This window comes from Taudactylus pleione, unplaced genomic scaffold (assembly GCF_031769625.1).
Source record: "Taudactylus pleione unplaced genomic scaffold, aTauple2 ptg000828l, whole genome shotgun sequence".
Classification (NCBI taxonomy): domain Eukaryota; kingdom Metazoa; phylum Chordata; class Amphibia; order Anura; family Myobatrachidae; genus Taudactylus; species Taudactylus pleione.
Genome location: NW_028285230.1, coordinates 3,038,019 through 3,050,431, shown reverse-complemented (window position 1 = coordinate 3,050,431; position 12,413 = coordinate 3,038,019). Strand labels below are relative to the sequence as shown.

The following is a 12,413-nucleotide window of genomic DNA, read 5'->3' as shown; positions in this document are numbered from 1 at the left end:
TGGATAAACCTAAAGCTCTACGGCAACCCTACTCAACTGGCGGCCCACAGGTCAAATCGTCACGATGCACACTGGCCTAGAGACAGAGTGCTCCTTCCACCAACACTTTTTCAGATTTGCCTTTTATTTATCCCTCGGTAATGCTCGGCATACGCGACCAACGTCACAAAGTCATCGTCTTATCCCCAAAGTGAAGGCATGAGCCTTCAGCAGAACAACAGAAGTAGATAGAAGTAGAGAGAAACGATAACGAAGAAGGTTAACATTGGTGGCACAAAATCAATAAAGCTAAATAAAAAGGGATTGGGGGAGGGGTGTTATAACATCAATAAAGCCAAATAGTAGGGGGAGTGCAAAAGTTACGAAGCTACATAAAGGTAAGGGGGAGGGGTGGCAAAATCATGAGATCGTTACAGTTCTGCGAGTTGGGGTTGGGATGAATGTTAGTTGAAAAAAAAACTGTGTTTGGATAGAGTTATTGTCTAGAACATCCAAAAGATTGTGATAGATTTGTCCTTGCTAATGACCCTGGAGCACGGAAATTCTACCAGTAACTGCGTAACTATCAATTAGAAAAGACAGAACACGCTAATGAATGTGCTAATGACTACGTTGAAGTCATAGAATTCAACATTCATTGTTCCAAAGTGTTCACCCATTTCAGGACACTGTCAGAGCACAGCCGGTGAGTAACTAGCCAGGCTTGTGTGATCCCGTCTATTACACAACCTACGGACTACACACCGAGGAGAAAAATTACATTCTGGTCATTTCCAAGCATAAGAAAGTTATTCCTAATCCATCCAAGCTGCAAAGATCTGCTTTAGCTGTGACTGCCCTGATTACTCCTTCATAATTATATATTCCTTTCCATACAGAAGAGCAGTCGCTTGTTCTTTGAACCATATTTGGATGATCACTTCTACCCTATCTGTGTCACCCCTGTCTGTCTGCCTCTCCCCTTTAGAATATAAGCTCTCACGAGCAGGGCCCTCTTCCCTCATGTGCTTCTCCTTCCCTCACTCTTATGATCATCTACTCCAAACTCCCCACAAGGGCACCGAACACTTGGTTGCTGATGCCCTGCTGCTTTTTTGCGTGTTATGATCGCTATTGCAGCAATGTTTATAAACTATGTTCTTATACTGTATTGTTTTGTACTGCAGCCGGGTATCCACTAGGCGATTTTGACAGGCGATTGCACGATAATGACGTCGTTATCGTGCAATCGCCCGCAAATCGGACCTATAAAGAACAAAAATGACCAGTGATGCGCGTGCTCGCTGGTCGTTTTTGCCATCTATCATCGCCCGTACATGCTGGTCAACCTGATGATCCCGTAAGGTTCAGCATGTACGGGGATGATGGATGTGCCTGGACTGAACGAGTGAACGTTCAGTGTAAGCACATTACTAGACATACAACAGAACGTTTGCAATGTCGTAATCGTGCTCTCGCTTGTATGTCTATAAGTGGATACCCGCCTTAAGTAGCTGTTTTCGTTTTTGCTCATTTGTTTATGTACTTAGTGAGGCGCTGTGGAACCGTTGTGGCACCATATAAATAAAGGATAATAATAATCACTTGTCCATTCTCTAATTATAAACTGAAAATCCTGTGTACGAGATGCATATTTTTGGTAGCTGTATGGGAATTCTGGGGAGGTCTGTGGTACTGTACTTTCCAGCAAGTGTTTACCTTCCTCCATGAGAAATGTATGGAAAGGTCAGACCATGTCACTACCCAGAATCCATCTGCATCTCACCACCGTCAGCCTTGAGAATTTATGGGTTTGCCCTTTAACAGGGACTGACAATGTCTATTCAGTGCATTAAAAAAAGAAAAGAAAAAAACATTGAAAAACTACCTTCTCCTGCAAATGGCATGTCAGAATGAGAGCACCACAACTCATTCCAGAGACTAATGCGGAAACGCTAGTTTCTGCAAGTTTTAGTAACAGGCTCATTCATTTGTTAGGATGAAGCCGCCTGAAGTTCAGCAAATCTGCGGGAACCTTCAGACGGCTTTGGTTCCCAAAGACCAGCTCCATTCTATGGGAAGGAGCGCCGGGTTGCAAAGAGGAATCCTATTGGATATTTCGACCCGTAATGTCCTGCGTGAACTCAAGTCAGACCCGTCAATATAAAATTAGCCCCCCCCCCTTCCAACGCCCATGTCTATATGGTATAAGAGGTACAAAGCCTTGTCTATGTGAAGGACAGACCGCCACCCTGTTAAGAGACAGATTAGGTTCAAGTGGCTGTGGCTGCTTATTGCTGAAATGACCATTAGGACATCAGTGACTCTACAGTATGATAAATGAGATTCCCTTGGCTTTATTGCCTGGGCTTTGCTGCAGTAAACTCTCTATGGGGCAGATTTGCTAAAAGTTCTAAAAATTAAAAGTGGAAATGTTGCCGATAGCAACCAATAAGATTCTTAGGGAGCAATTCACTTCCAAGGGGTGAGTAGTCAGGATGTTTAGCTGCGCATATCCCTGAAAAATTCTGGTAGGCCAGCGTGAGGGAACATGTACGATGTCGCTGGCGGCATGGTGCCGCCATTCCAACCATTACTCCGTCACATTGCAGCCAACGCTTTGAATAGTCCCCATAATATAATAATAATAATAATAATTTTATTTATATAGCGCTTTTCTCCTAAAGGACTCAAAGTGCTTTACATTTACAATACAAAATACAAAATAAGCTTAAACAAGGGACATTAGTGAAATGCTTTGGTGAATAGGTGAGTCTTGAGTCTATTTTTGAAGGATTCTAGAGTGGAGGACTCTCGAACTGTGTGGGGAAGTGAGTTCCATAAGGTTGGAGCCACAAAACTGAAAGCTCGACTCCCAGACAAATTCCGTGAAATTCTAGGTACTGTTAATAGTCCTTCGTCAACGGATCGCAGTAATCAAGTGGGAAACTAGGGAATCAGAAGCTGCTTCAGGTACCCTGGGCCATGGTCATGAAGGGCTTTGTAAGTTATTAATCCAATCTTGAAAGCAATTCGCCATCTGACAGGCAGCCAGTGAAGGGAGTAGAGAATGGGTGTTATGTGTCTGGAACGGGGCTGGTTGGTTAATAACCTGGCAGCTGCGTTTTGTACCATCTGCAAGCGGTGTAATTCTTTTGCTGGGAGACCGAGGTAGAGGGCGTTGCAGTAGTCTAGGCGTGATGATATAAATGCATGTATGACTTTAGGCAGATCTTCTGAGGGAATTAAGTGCTTGATTCTGGCTATGTTCCTCAGATGAAAGAATGAGGATTTGATTGTGGCTGATACCTGATGTTTAAGTGTCAAGCCACTATCCAGGACAACACCAAGATTCCGCACATGTTTAGTGTTTTGTAATGTATGGAACATAAACAAGCTCTGTTTCTTTTATCCTTTCTCCTCACTGGATAGGGGAGAGGTGATCTCAGATCCACTAAGCTGATCAAAGGTATATACTTTAGTGAATTAGCCCCTCAATTTCACCCAGACGGAGCAACATGACAGCTCCCCACAGACACTTGTAGCCATAACGTCACCATGTGAAGTGGGAAATTATATTGCTTTGTATGATTTCGGAAATAACATACAAATACATTACATTACACATGCCCATGGCATTTACATACACGTGTGCATGCTACATGGTAATCTTCTATATAGAAGGATGCTAAACAGTTAAGGTGCATACACACACAACGAGTTTTTTAACGATTATCGATAACGATATCATTTATTGTTCAATCGTTGAAAAAAATCGTTCACTTTCTGAGTTAAAACGATGAACGATTATCGTTTATGTGCGTTCACGTTTATAGTTCAGTCAGACTGACCAACTGAACGATTTTCATTAACGGAATATGCTAAAATCGTTTGTAGTTCAAAAAAATCGTTCATTACACTTTAAAAACTCTGACAGAAAATCGTTCATAAAATCGTTAGTAAAAAAATCGTTGTGTGTGTATCCAGCTTTAATCGATGAAATTGTGGCCTTTCAGGGGATACTGTGAACACACCAAAAGGCATTTTACACTTCTATTTATTATTAGGTACATGGTGCTGGGATGTCCGTGCCTATTGTATTCATTTTTAGGTCCGTGATGTTCCCACTTTTGAACTTGAATCGGATGGGGGAGGATTTTTCCTGCACTATGCAGGATACAGTACAAATACCAGTATGGGGAACAGATGGACAATTGCTCCAGCACAAACACTACACTATGCAGGATACAGTACAAATACCAGTGTGGGGATCAGATGGACAATTGCTCCAGCACAAACACTACACTATGCAGGATACAGTACAAATACCAGTGTGGGGATCAGGTGGACAATTGCTCCAGCACAAACACTACACTATGCAGGATACAGTACAAATACCAGTGTGGGGATCAGGTGGATAATTGCTCCAGCACAAACACTACACTATGCAGGATACAGCACAAATACCAGTGTGGGGATCAGGTGGACAATTGCTCCAGCACAAACACTACACTATGCAGGATACAGTACAAATACCAGTGTGGGGATCAGATGGACAATTGCTCCAGCACAAACACTACACTATGCAGGATACAGTACAAATACCAGTGTGGGGATCAGGTGGACAATTGCTCCAGCACAAACACTACACTATGCAGGATACAGTACAAATACCAGTGTGGGGATCAGGTGGACAATTGCTCCAGCACAAACACTGCACTGTACAGATGTGAAACCAGCAGATCTTTGCTTGTTCTTGACAATGCTTAAAAGTTAAACGTTCTCACGGATAAAGCTGCTATTCCTCAGCGTTCCGCTACCAGAGAGAGCAGCTCACAATGGGCTGCTGGCAGGGAAGTGGTTAATGAGACTTCCTTTCCCAGTACAGCTTCCAGCTGGATGTCCTATGGCAGCTTCCTTGGGTCATAGAGCTCCTGTAGCACCTTCCTTCCTAGCTGCAGCATTGAACTGTGTGGAGCACCGATGGAGGAAAACAGGCCGCTGAGCAGGAATGTATAAACAGGGATTGGGAGAAATGCTGGGTTGAGACTTGTCAGTGGGCTGACACCAGCATGCTCATGCCTTCAATGTACTCTGAGGACATGAAATCCAAACAACACTCTGTCCCTGTGTACACAGTAATAGCCTGATATGCAGCAAGTGTTCTCTCTCTCTCCCTGCAGGCAATGGTCAAAGGGATTCCTAACCACCACTGATTGTCTAGTGTGTGCTATGTATATAAACTACCCAAGTATGGAGACTGGAATGTCAGCTTGTGTCAGTATGTGAATGTGTGTAAAATGGATCGGTTTATTTACTGTACATGAGTAGGAATACATGTCATCTGCAAGTCTGCATGTATGTGTGTACATTCATGTATGTAAATGAGTAATTCGCTACGTGTACTCTGGGGGTACTAAGCCTTGGAAAGAGACAGAGCGAAGAGAGATAAAGTACCAACCAATCAGCTCCTGTCACTTTACAGGCTGTGCTTGAAAAATGACAGTTAGGAGCTGTTTGGTTGGTACTTTATCTCCGTTCACTTTATCTCTCTCCAAGGCTTAGTACACAGACCCCAAGGCTTAGTACACAGATCCCGCACAGCCTGTAATATGGCATTTAGGAGCTGATTGGTTGGTACTTTATTTATCTCCACTTTTCTCTCTCTGCCACGTTTTAGTACATCTCCCCCTCTTTCAGTTCCCCGCAGGGCACATTCGTGAGGCCGTGGGAGGAGCTCAGCTGCCGGTAATGGAGCGGGGAGGTAATCTACTATTTAAGAGAATGTCAGCTTAACCCTAAATACTGTATGTATGTCTATGGTTCATAGCTAAAAACTTCAATGTTGGCGTCTCTGGGTTTTATTGCTGTTTGGAAACAAGCCTCCTTCAAACATTCATATGACCCATTTACTATTTCAGGGTATCAATATGGTGGCTGGCAACGATATATGGGCAGTCATTGCAAAATAATGATACTGTCATCAGTGAGACGTGAAGGACAAGGTTAGTTTTGTTATGATAAATGTAAAGTTATAGACTCAGTGCTCCAAGTCTTTTGTCCAATATGTCACATATAGTATGGACACCCAAGACGAGGGACATGTATCAAGTTTGGGGAAAGAGATAAAGTGGATAATTTTCCAAAGCAACCAATCAGCTTCTAACTGCCATTTATCTAGCACAGTCTTTGAAATGACAGTCAGATGCTGATTGGTTGCTCGGAGCAACTTCTCTACGTTATCTCTCTCAGAGGCTTGATACATGTCCTCTTTAGGGAGAAATCAATTCCAGGCACTTTTCGTGAAACGCCGCTGGGCACTAACATTGCCAATTTTCACATGTCTCTTCTATTCATACTTTCAGGGTTTTTTTTATAACAAGAATAAACCCTCCAACCCTTATTTTCCTTTCCCCAACATACCTGATCTTCTGCTGGGAGAATTGGAAGGGCCCAAAGCATTTGTTTACAGATATTCGTGTTCTGAGAAATACGGGTTGCTATTAAGGAGTACCATTCTGGGAATAGGACCAAATTCAATATTGATACATTTGTATCACATTAATTTCGCACCACTCTGGACAAAATGCCAGAAAGAAGAACCCTACATATACAAATGTCTCTCAAAAATAAATGCTTACATGTTCGCCTTGTATTGTTGTTATGGTGCGTACACACGGTCAGATATAACAGGACGATATGAACGATAACGATATCGATCATATCATTCATATCGTCCTGTTTTTGGGCCCTTCCAACCCCCAAATGATGGTCGATGCGCGGGCACAGATGGTCGATATAGATATCTACCATCGCCCGTGCATGCAGGCCAACCTAGTCGATATCGTCGATCGTGGGTCGATATCGAACATCCAGCACATGAAGGACGATCAGACAACGACATCTGATCGGTGTCTGATCGCTCCGTGTGTACGGAGCTTTAGACTGTTCCAAGAGTAGAGCGACAAGTACAGCATTCAAGAATAGATGAATCGTGCAGATGTTTATATTAATTATCTCTAAAAAATATTTCAAAGTAAATTTTCTATTTTTCAATTACTCCTTGTAACTAGTAGAATTACAAAAAAAAACAATGATAGCTCTCAAATGAAATCTTTTTTTCAAGATTTGGGGACAGAGCCGATACCTGTAACAGATTTGTAAACTTACATCGGGCAGTAACCCAGTAACAACCAATCCGCTCTTCACTTTCATAAGCCCGATTACAGCAGTATGACAAAAGCTGACATTTGATTGGTTGCTTTGGGTTACAGCACAACACTGCATTCTGCACAATGCCATTCCATAAACCACAATTATTTTAATAGAGATAAGTTTAACCGCAAATAAATTCCAAACTATTTCCAGCTTGGTGATTCGAAGGGGGGGGGGGGGAGTTTCTGTGACAAAGTTTTCCGTTAAGAGAGGAAATTCCCGGCTTTCGTTGTACTCTTGTCAGTGACCAATGAGTGGTCTGTGACTTCATCCTGAATGTGCAAAGTACGTGAGCAACTAGCCACCAATAAAAGCTGGTGGCTATATAATTTTGAGAAATATATCTTACAGCTTACTATGTATGTGCAACCCTTCCATCCACCTACTCTTCCTGTTTGCTTTACAGCTTATCTGTTAGTAAATGATTAATGTACAGCCTCTTCTATACAGTAATCAGCAATGGGGCCCACTCACTTCGAGAGGTTAAGCTATGCCGGCTATTCTATATACCAAGATCTGAGCCAATTATTTACAGAGATCTGAGCTGGTGCCAAAAGGAAACTGACTCATTTTTTAGAGTCCAACTCTGAAACATGTAGAATTGGAATCACGAGAACAGTTTTCTGAGCACTGTCTATTTCAGTCCTAAAATCTCACTGGAGATTAGCAGCACTGTTAAAACAACAATGTCACCTACTGTCGGGATTCTTGCGGTAACAGCGCTAGAGATATGGAATGCGCCTGGGCATAAGGATTGTACTCAAAACAACGGCACATAGCTGCATTAATTTTTTTGCCCATTTATTTGTAACTATTCTGTTTTTGCCCTGTATTTTTGTGCCCCAGTTTTAGTAAATGTATCCCGGGATATAGTTATACATTTCATTCATTGGAGCTATAATCTAAAAGATATTTGAAAGAGATTAAAAATTAGGTCTGATATATTTTCTTAAGCCAGCAACGACTGCCTGTTGTATGGAGCAGCTGACCAGAGTTGACCCCCCCTCCCTAGGGAGTACTGCCATTCTCTTATAAAGTGAACATTCCTAAAATTCCTTTTAATTCATTACAAATATACATTATCCTTTTCTTTCAAGGCGAACACGCTCAGGTTTGGCCCTCGTCAGATGTTGCAAGGCTCTCAGGAATGCTATTCTGGTATTACAGCAGAACTGAGTCCTGGAGAGGTTTGCAGATTCCTTTTAATACGGCAACTCAGAAGGACAAACAGCGTCTCATTACCAGAATTCCTTTCATAGCTAATGATCAAGTATTGTGGATACCAGAACAGACTTCCACAGGGACATGCGCCACTGGGAAACACTACAATTCCCAGCATATCATGCTCACTGAATTCCATTATAACACACTTTTGTTTTGTTTTTTTACATTTTGAATACTCCCCTTGTATAGTTATAAAGCTCAGATAGTTGGTTACTAATGAAAAATAGGGATTATTTCCAGGAACAAACATTTCCAGGGACAGATCTTTAAGACCTGGGACTGGAAACTAAAGGACAGGTGGAACTATGCAATAATTCTAAGATGCCTCGTTACATTCGGAAGCTACTGGATGATTATAATTATTATTACTGCAGTAGTTTGTGGCTATCAGGCTCAGTATGTGTCAGGACAGCAGAGAGGATACATACCGTACATAGGGACCAATGCAGTTGGCTGCAATTACTCGCGCACTGAGTGCAGCAGAACAAGATGCGTATATACATCTGTATGCAGGGTTATAGGTACAGTATTTGTGCAGCAGGCCGGCCCTATACTCCTAGTGTCATAGCCGTCACCAACGCCAGTGCTTACCTGCGCTTGCACTACTTATAGGCATCCACAAACAGGCGCATTTACGCATATGTCTGCACAGACCGCAATTCTGCCGCCACTCCCCCACTGAACTTAGCGTACCTGGGAAGCTTCACTGCAGCCCAGTTCTATTCAGCCAAGTGGAGATGCGCCTGAGATGCGCACGACTCGCCATTACTTGCGTACGCCTGGTTCCGAAAAATGCGCAGTGCGAAAATGCATAAGATACACTATGAAAACAGGCTGAGAGCTGACCAGCCAGGAAATATGTAACATATATATACATGAAAGGACTGACCCTGATTGTATTTTTTATTTATATATATATATATATATATATATATATACATATATAATATACACACAATTGTGTGTGTGTTAGGGTTAGTGCAATGGGGGTATCATTCACATATTGCTGTCTCTGGCTTCCTTCCTGCCTGTCCCAGTATTGCTTGGCTGTCTCTTATGTATGGTCGCCTGGCAGTCTTCTCCCATACAGTATTTATGGCAGGCCTTTATGCGGGTTTCTAGACTTAATGTCTTTCTGCTAGTATGGTCTTATGTTGGCTGTCTCTGTGCCATTGCTTCTGGCTCTGCTGTTCATGTCTCACACTCATCCTAATGACAGTCTCTTTCATTGCTCCCTGCAGTTATGATTTCACACTATTCACTGCAGCTCTCACTTCAGCCTCACTGTCTCTTTTATTACCTTATTCCCCCAGATAATCCTATTTACTTTCTGACTGTCTGAAAGCCCCGAAGACACTTTCCCCAAGTCCTGTCTGGCAGTCACTGGTTAGCCCGGAATTCTCACAGTAACCCTCCAGTCTCTCACCTCTGGCTCTGTTACTCTCCAATTGCCCACTGAACTCACTGTCACCTCTGACTGTCTCACATCCCTCCTGCACTCAGTCTCTCACCTCAATATGTCTTACTGTCACATCCCCCTTGCACTTACTCTCTCACATCTGGCTGTCTCTCTGTCACATCCCCCTTGCATTCAGTCTCTCACCTCTGGCTGTCTCTCACATGCCCCCTGCACTCAGCCTTTTCCCACTGACTGTATCACTCTCACATCCCCCCCTGCACTCAGTCTCTCACTTCTGGATGTCTCTCTATCACATCCCCCTCTGGCTGTCTCTCACATCCCCCCTGCACTCAGTCTTTCACCTCTGGCTGTCTCTCTCACATCCCCCCTGTACTCATTCTCTCACCTCTGGCTGTCTCTCACATGCCCCCTGCACCCTGTCTCTCACTTCTGGTTGTCTCTCACTTCCCCTACACCCAGTCTCTTACCTCTGTCTCTCTCACATTCCCCCGAAACTTATTCTCTCACCTCTAGCTGTCTCACCCAGTGTCTCACTTCTGACTGTCTCTCACATCCCCTGCACCCAGTCTCTTACCTCTGTCTCTCACATCCCCCCTGTACTCATTATCTCACCTCTGGCTGTGTCTCTCACATGCCCCCTGCACCCAGTCTCTCACTTCTGGATGTCTCTCACATACCCTACACCCAGTCTCTCACCTCTGGCTGTCTTTCACCTCTGTCTGTCTCTCACATTCCCCTGTACTCATTCTCTCACCTCTGGCTGTATCTCTCACATGCCCCCTGCACCCAGTCTCTCACTTCTGGATGTCTCTCACATCCCCTACACCCAGTCTCTCACCTCTGGCTGTCTCTCACATCCTCTACACTCAGACTCTCACCTCTGGCTGTCTCTCACATCCCTCTGTATTCATTATCTCACCTCTGCCTGTCTCACTCTCACATTTTCCTTGCAATCAGTCTCTCAACTGTACCCTGATGTCACCCAGCAAAAAGGAACAGAGAGAAGGGGGGGGGTCTCAGCACTTACCAAATAGTTCATTGTTTCACTTGTGTGAGATCCACTCGTAATCCAGCTGTCTAGCAGCGATCTGCCTGTGATCCAGTCCCCCTGCTGGGGATCAGCACCAGATCTGGAGCCCACAGACTCGTCCTGTTCCTTGTTACTGTATACCCAGCATCTCCCAGCAGCAGAGGGACTGTCACCGACCAGCTTTGTATAGTGTATCTAATATGTATCCAGGCTCTATGTGATAGTCTCTCTCTCCACGGCTCCGCTGCTGTCTCTTTGTCTAGCGCTTGCTCATTGCATTTGCACACAGTTTATGATCATCCTCTCGCCGGCTGGGATCTCTGTACCCTCTCAGACACCTCTGCACCAGTCACACTCTGTCAGTGTCAGCAGTCTCACCCCCAGGCTGCTGACACACACAATCCCCAGCTGTCTTCCAGGCTGTGTCCCGGGCAATGACCCTGGTGGTGTCCCAGGCTGTCTCTCTAGATCAGTGACAGCGCGCACTGGGATTCTGTCTCATGCAGTCTCCCGGTACTCAGGGCTGTCTCTCTGTCTCTCGCGCACACAGACTGAGGCAGAGGAGAGAGGAGGAGATTCCGGGGGAGAGGTAACATTATCCCATCAATGCTTTAGCCCAGACCCTCTTCCCAGGAACGCTTCTCATTGGCTGGCTCTGCTGTTTTATGCAGATGAGCGCAGGGGGCAGGGTGAGGTTCTCTCTCCCCTAGGTGAAGGAGGTATACTGCCACGGTCTGGAGCAAGACGACATGAGAATCGGATCAGTGGCAGCAGTGTGTGGATGAATGAGGGGAAGGAATAGCGCAGGATTATAACAGTGTGTGGATGAATGAGGGGCATGTATAGTGCACGGTTATAACAGTGTGTAGATGAGTGAGGGGAAGGAATAGTGCAGGGTTATAGCAGTGTGTAGATGAACGAGGGGAAGGAATAGTGCAGAGTTATAGCAGTGTGTAATGAATGAGGGGAAGGAATAGTGCAGGGTTATAACAGTGTGTAGATGACTGAGGGGAAGGAATAGTGCAGGGTTATGGGTGTGTGTAGATGAATGAGGGGAAGGAATAGTGTAGGGTTATAGCAGTGTGTAGATGAATGAGGGGAAGGAATAGTGCAGGGTTATAGCAGTGTGTAATGAATGAGGGGAAGGAATAGTGCAGGATTATAGCAGTGTGTGTAGATGAATGAGGGGAAGGAATAGTGCAGGGTTATAACAGTGTGTAGATGAATGAGGGGATGGAATAGTGCAGGGTTATAGCAGTGTGTGTAGATGAATGAGGGGAAGGAATAGTGCAGGGTTATGGGTGTGTGTAGATGAATGAGGGGATGGAATGGAATAGTGCAGGGTTTTAGCAGTGTGTGTAGATGAATGAGGGGAAGGAATAGTGCATGGTTATGGATGTGTGTAGATGAATGAGGGGATGGAATAGTGCAGGGTTATAGCAGTGTGTGTAGATGAATGAGGGGATGGAATAGCGCAGGGTTATAGCAGTGTGTGTAGATGAATGAGGGGAAGGAATAGTGCAGGGTTATGGATGTGTGTAGATG

General features: G+C 44.3%; 1 protein-coding gene across 1 annotated transcript in view; it reads right to left on the bottom strand.

Moving 5' to 3' along the window:
• Positions 1-11,401, bottom strand: part of BCAR1 (BCAR1 scaffold protein, Cas family member) — a 134,219-nt gene extending 122,818 nt beyond the window's left edge. Inside the window, exon 1 of the mRNA XM_088458349.1 lies at positions 10,866-11,401. Within this exon, the coding sequence (XP_088314475.1) occupies positions 10,866-10,877 (12 nt within the window). The 5' untranslated portion in view covers positions 10,878-11,401. The remainder of the gene's footprint in view (positions 1-10,865) is intronic.
• Positions 11,402-12,413: the final 1,012 nt, after the last annotated feature.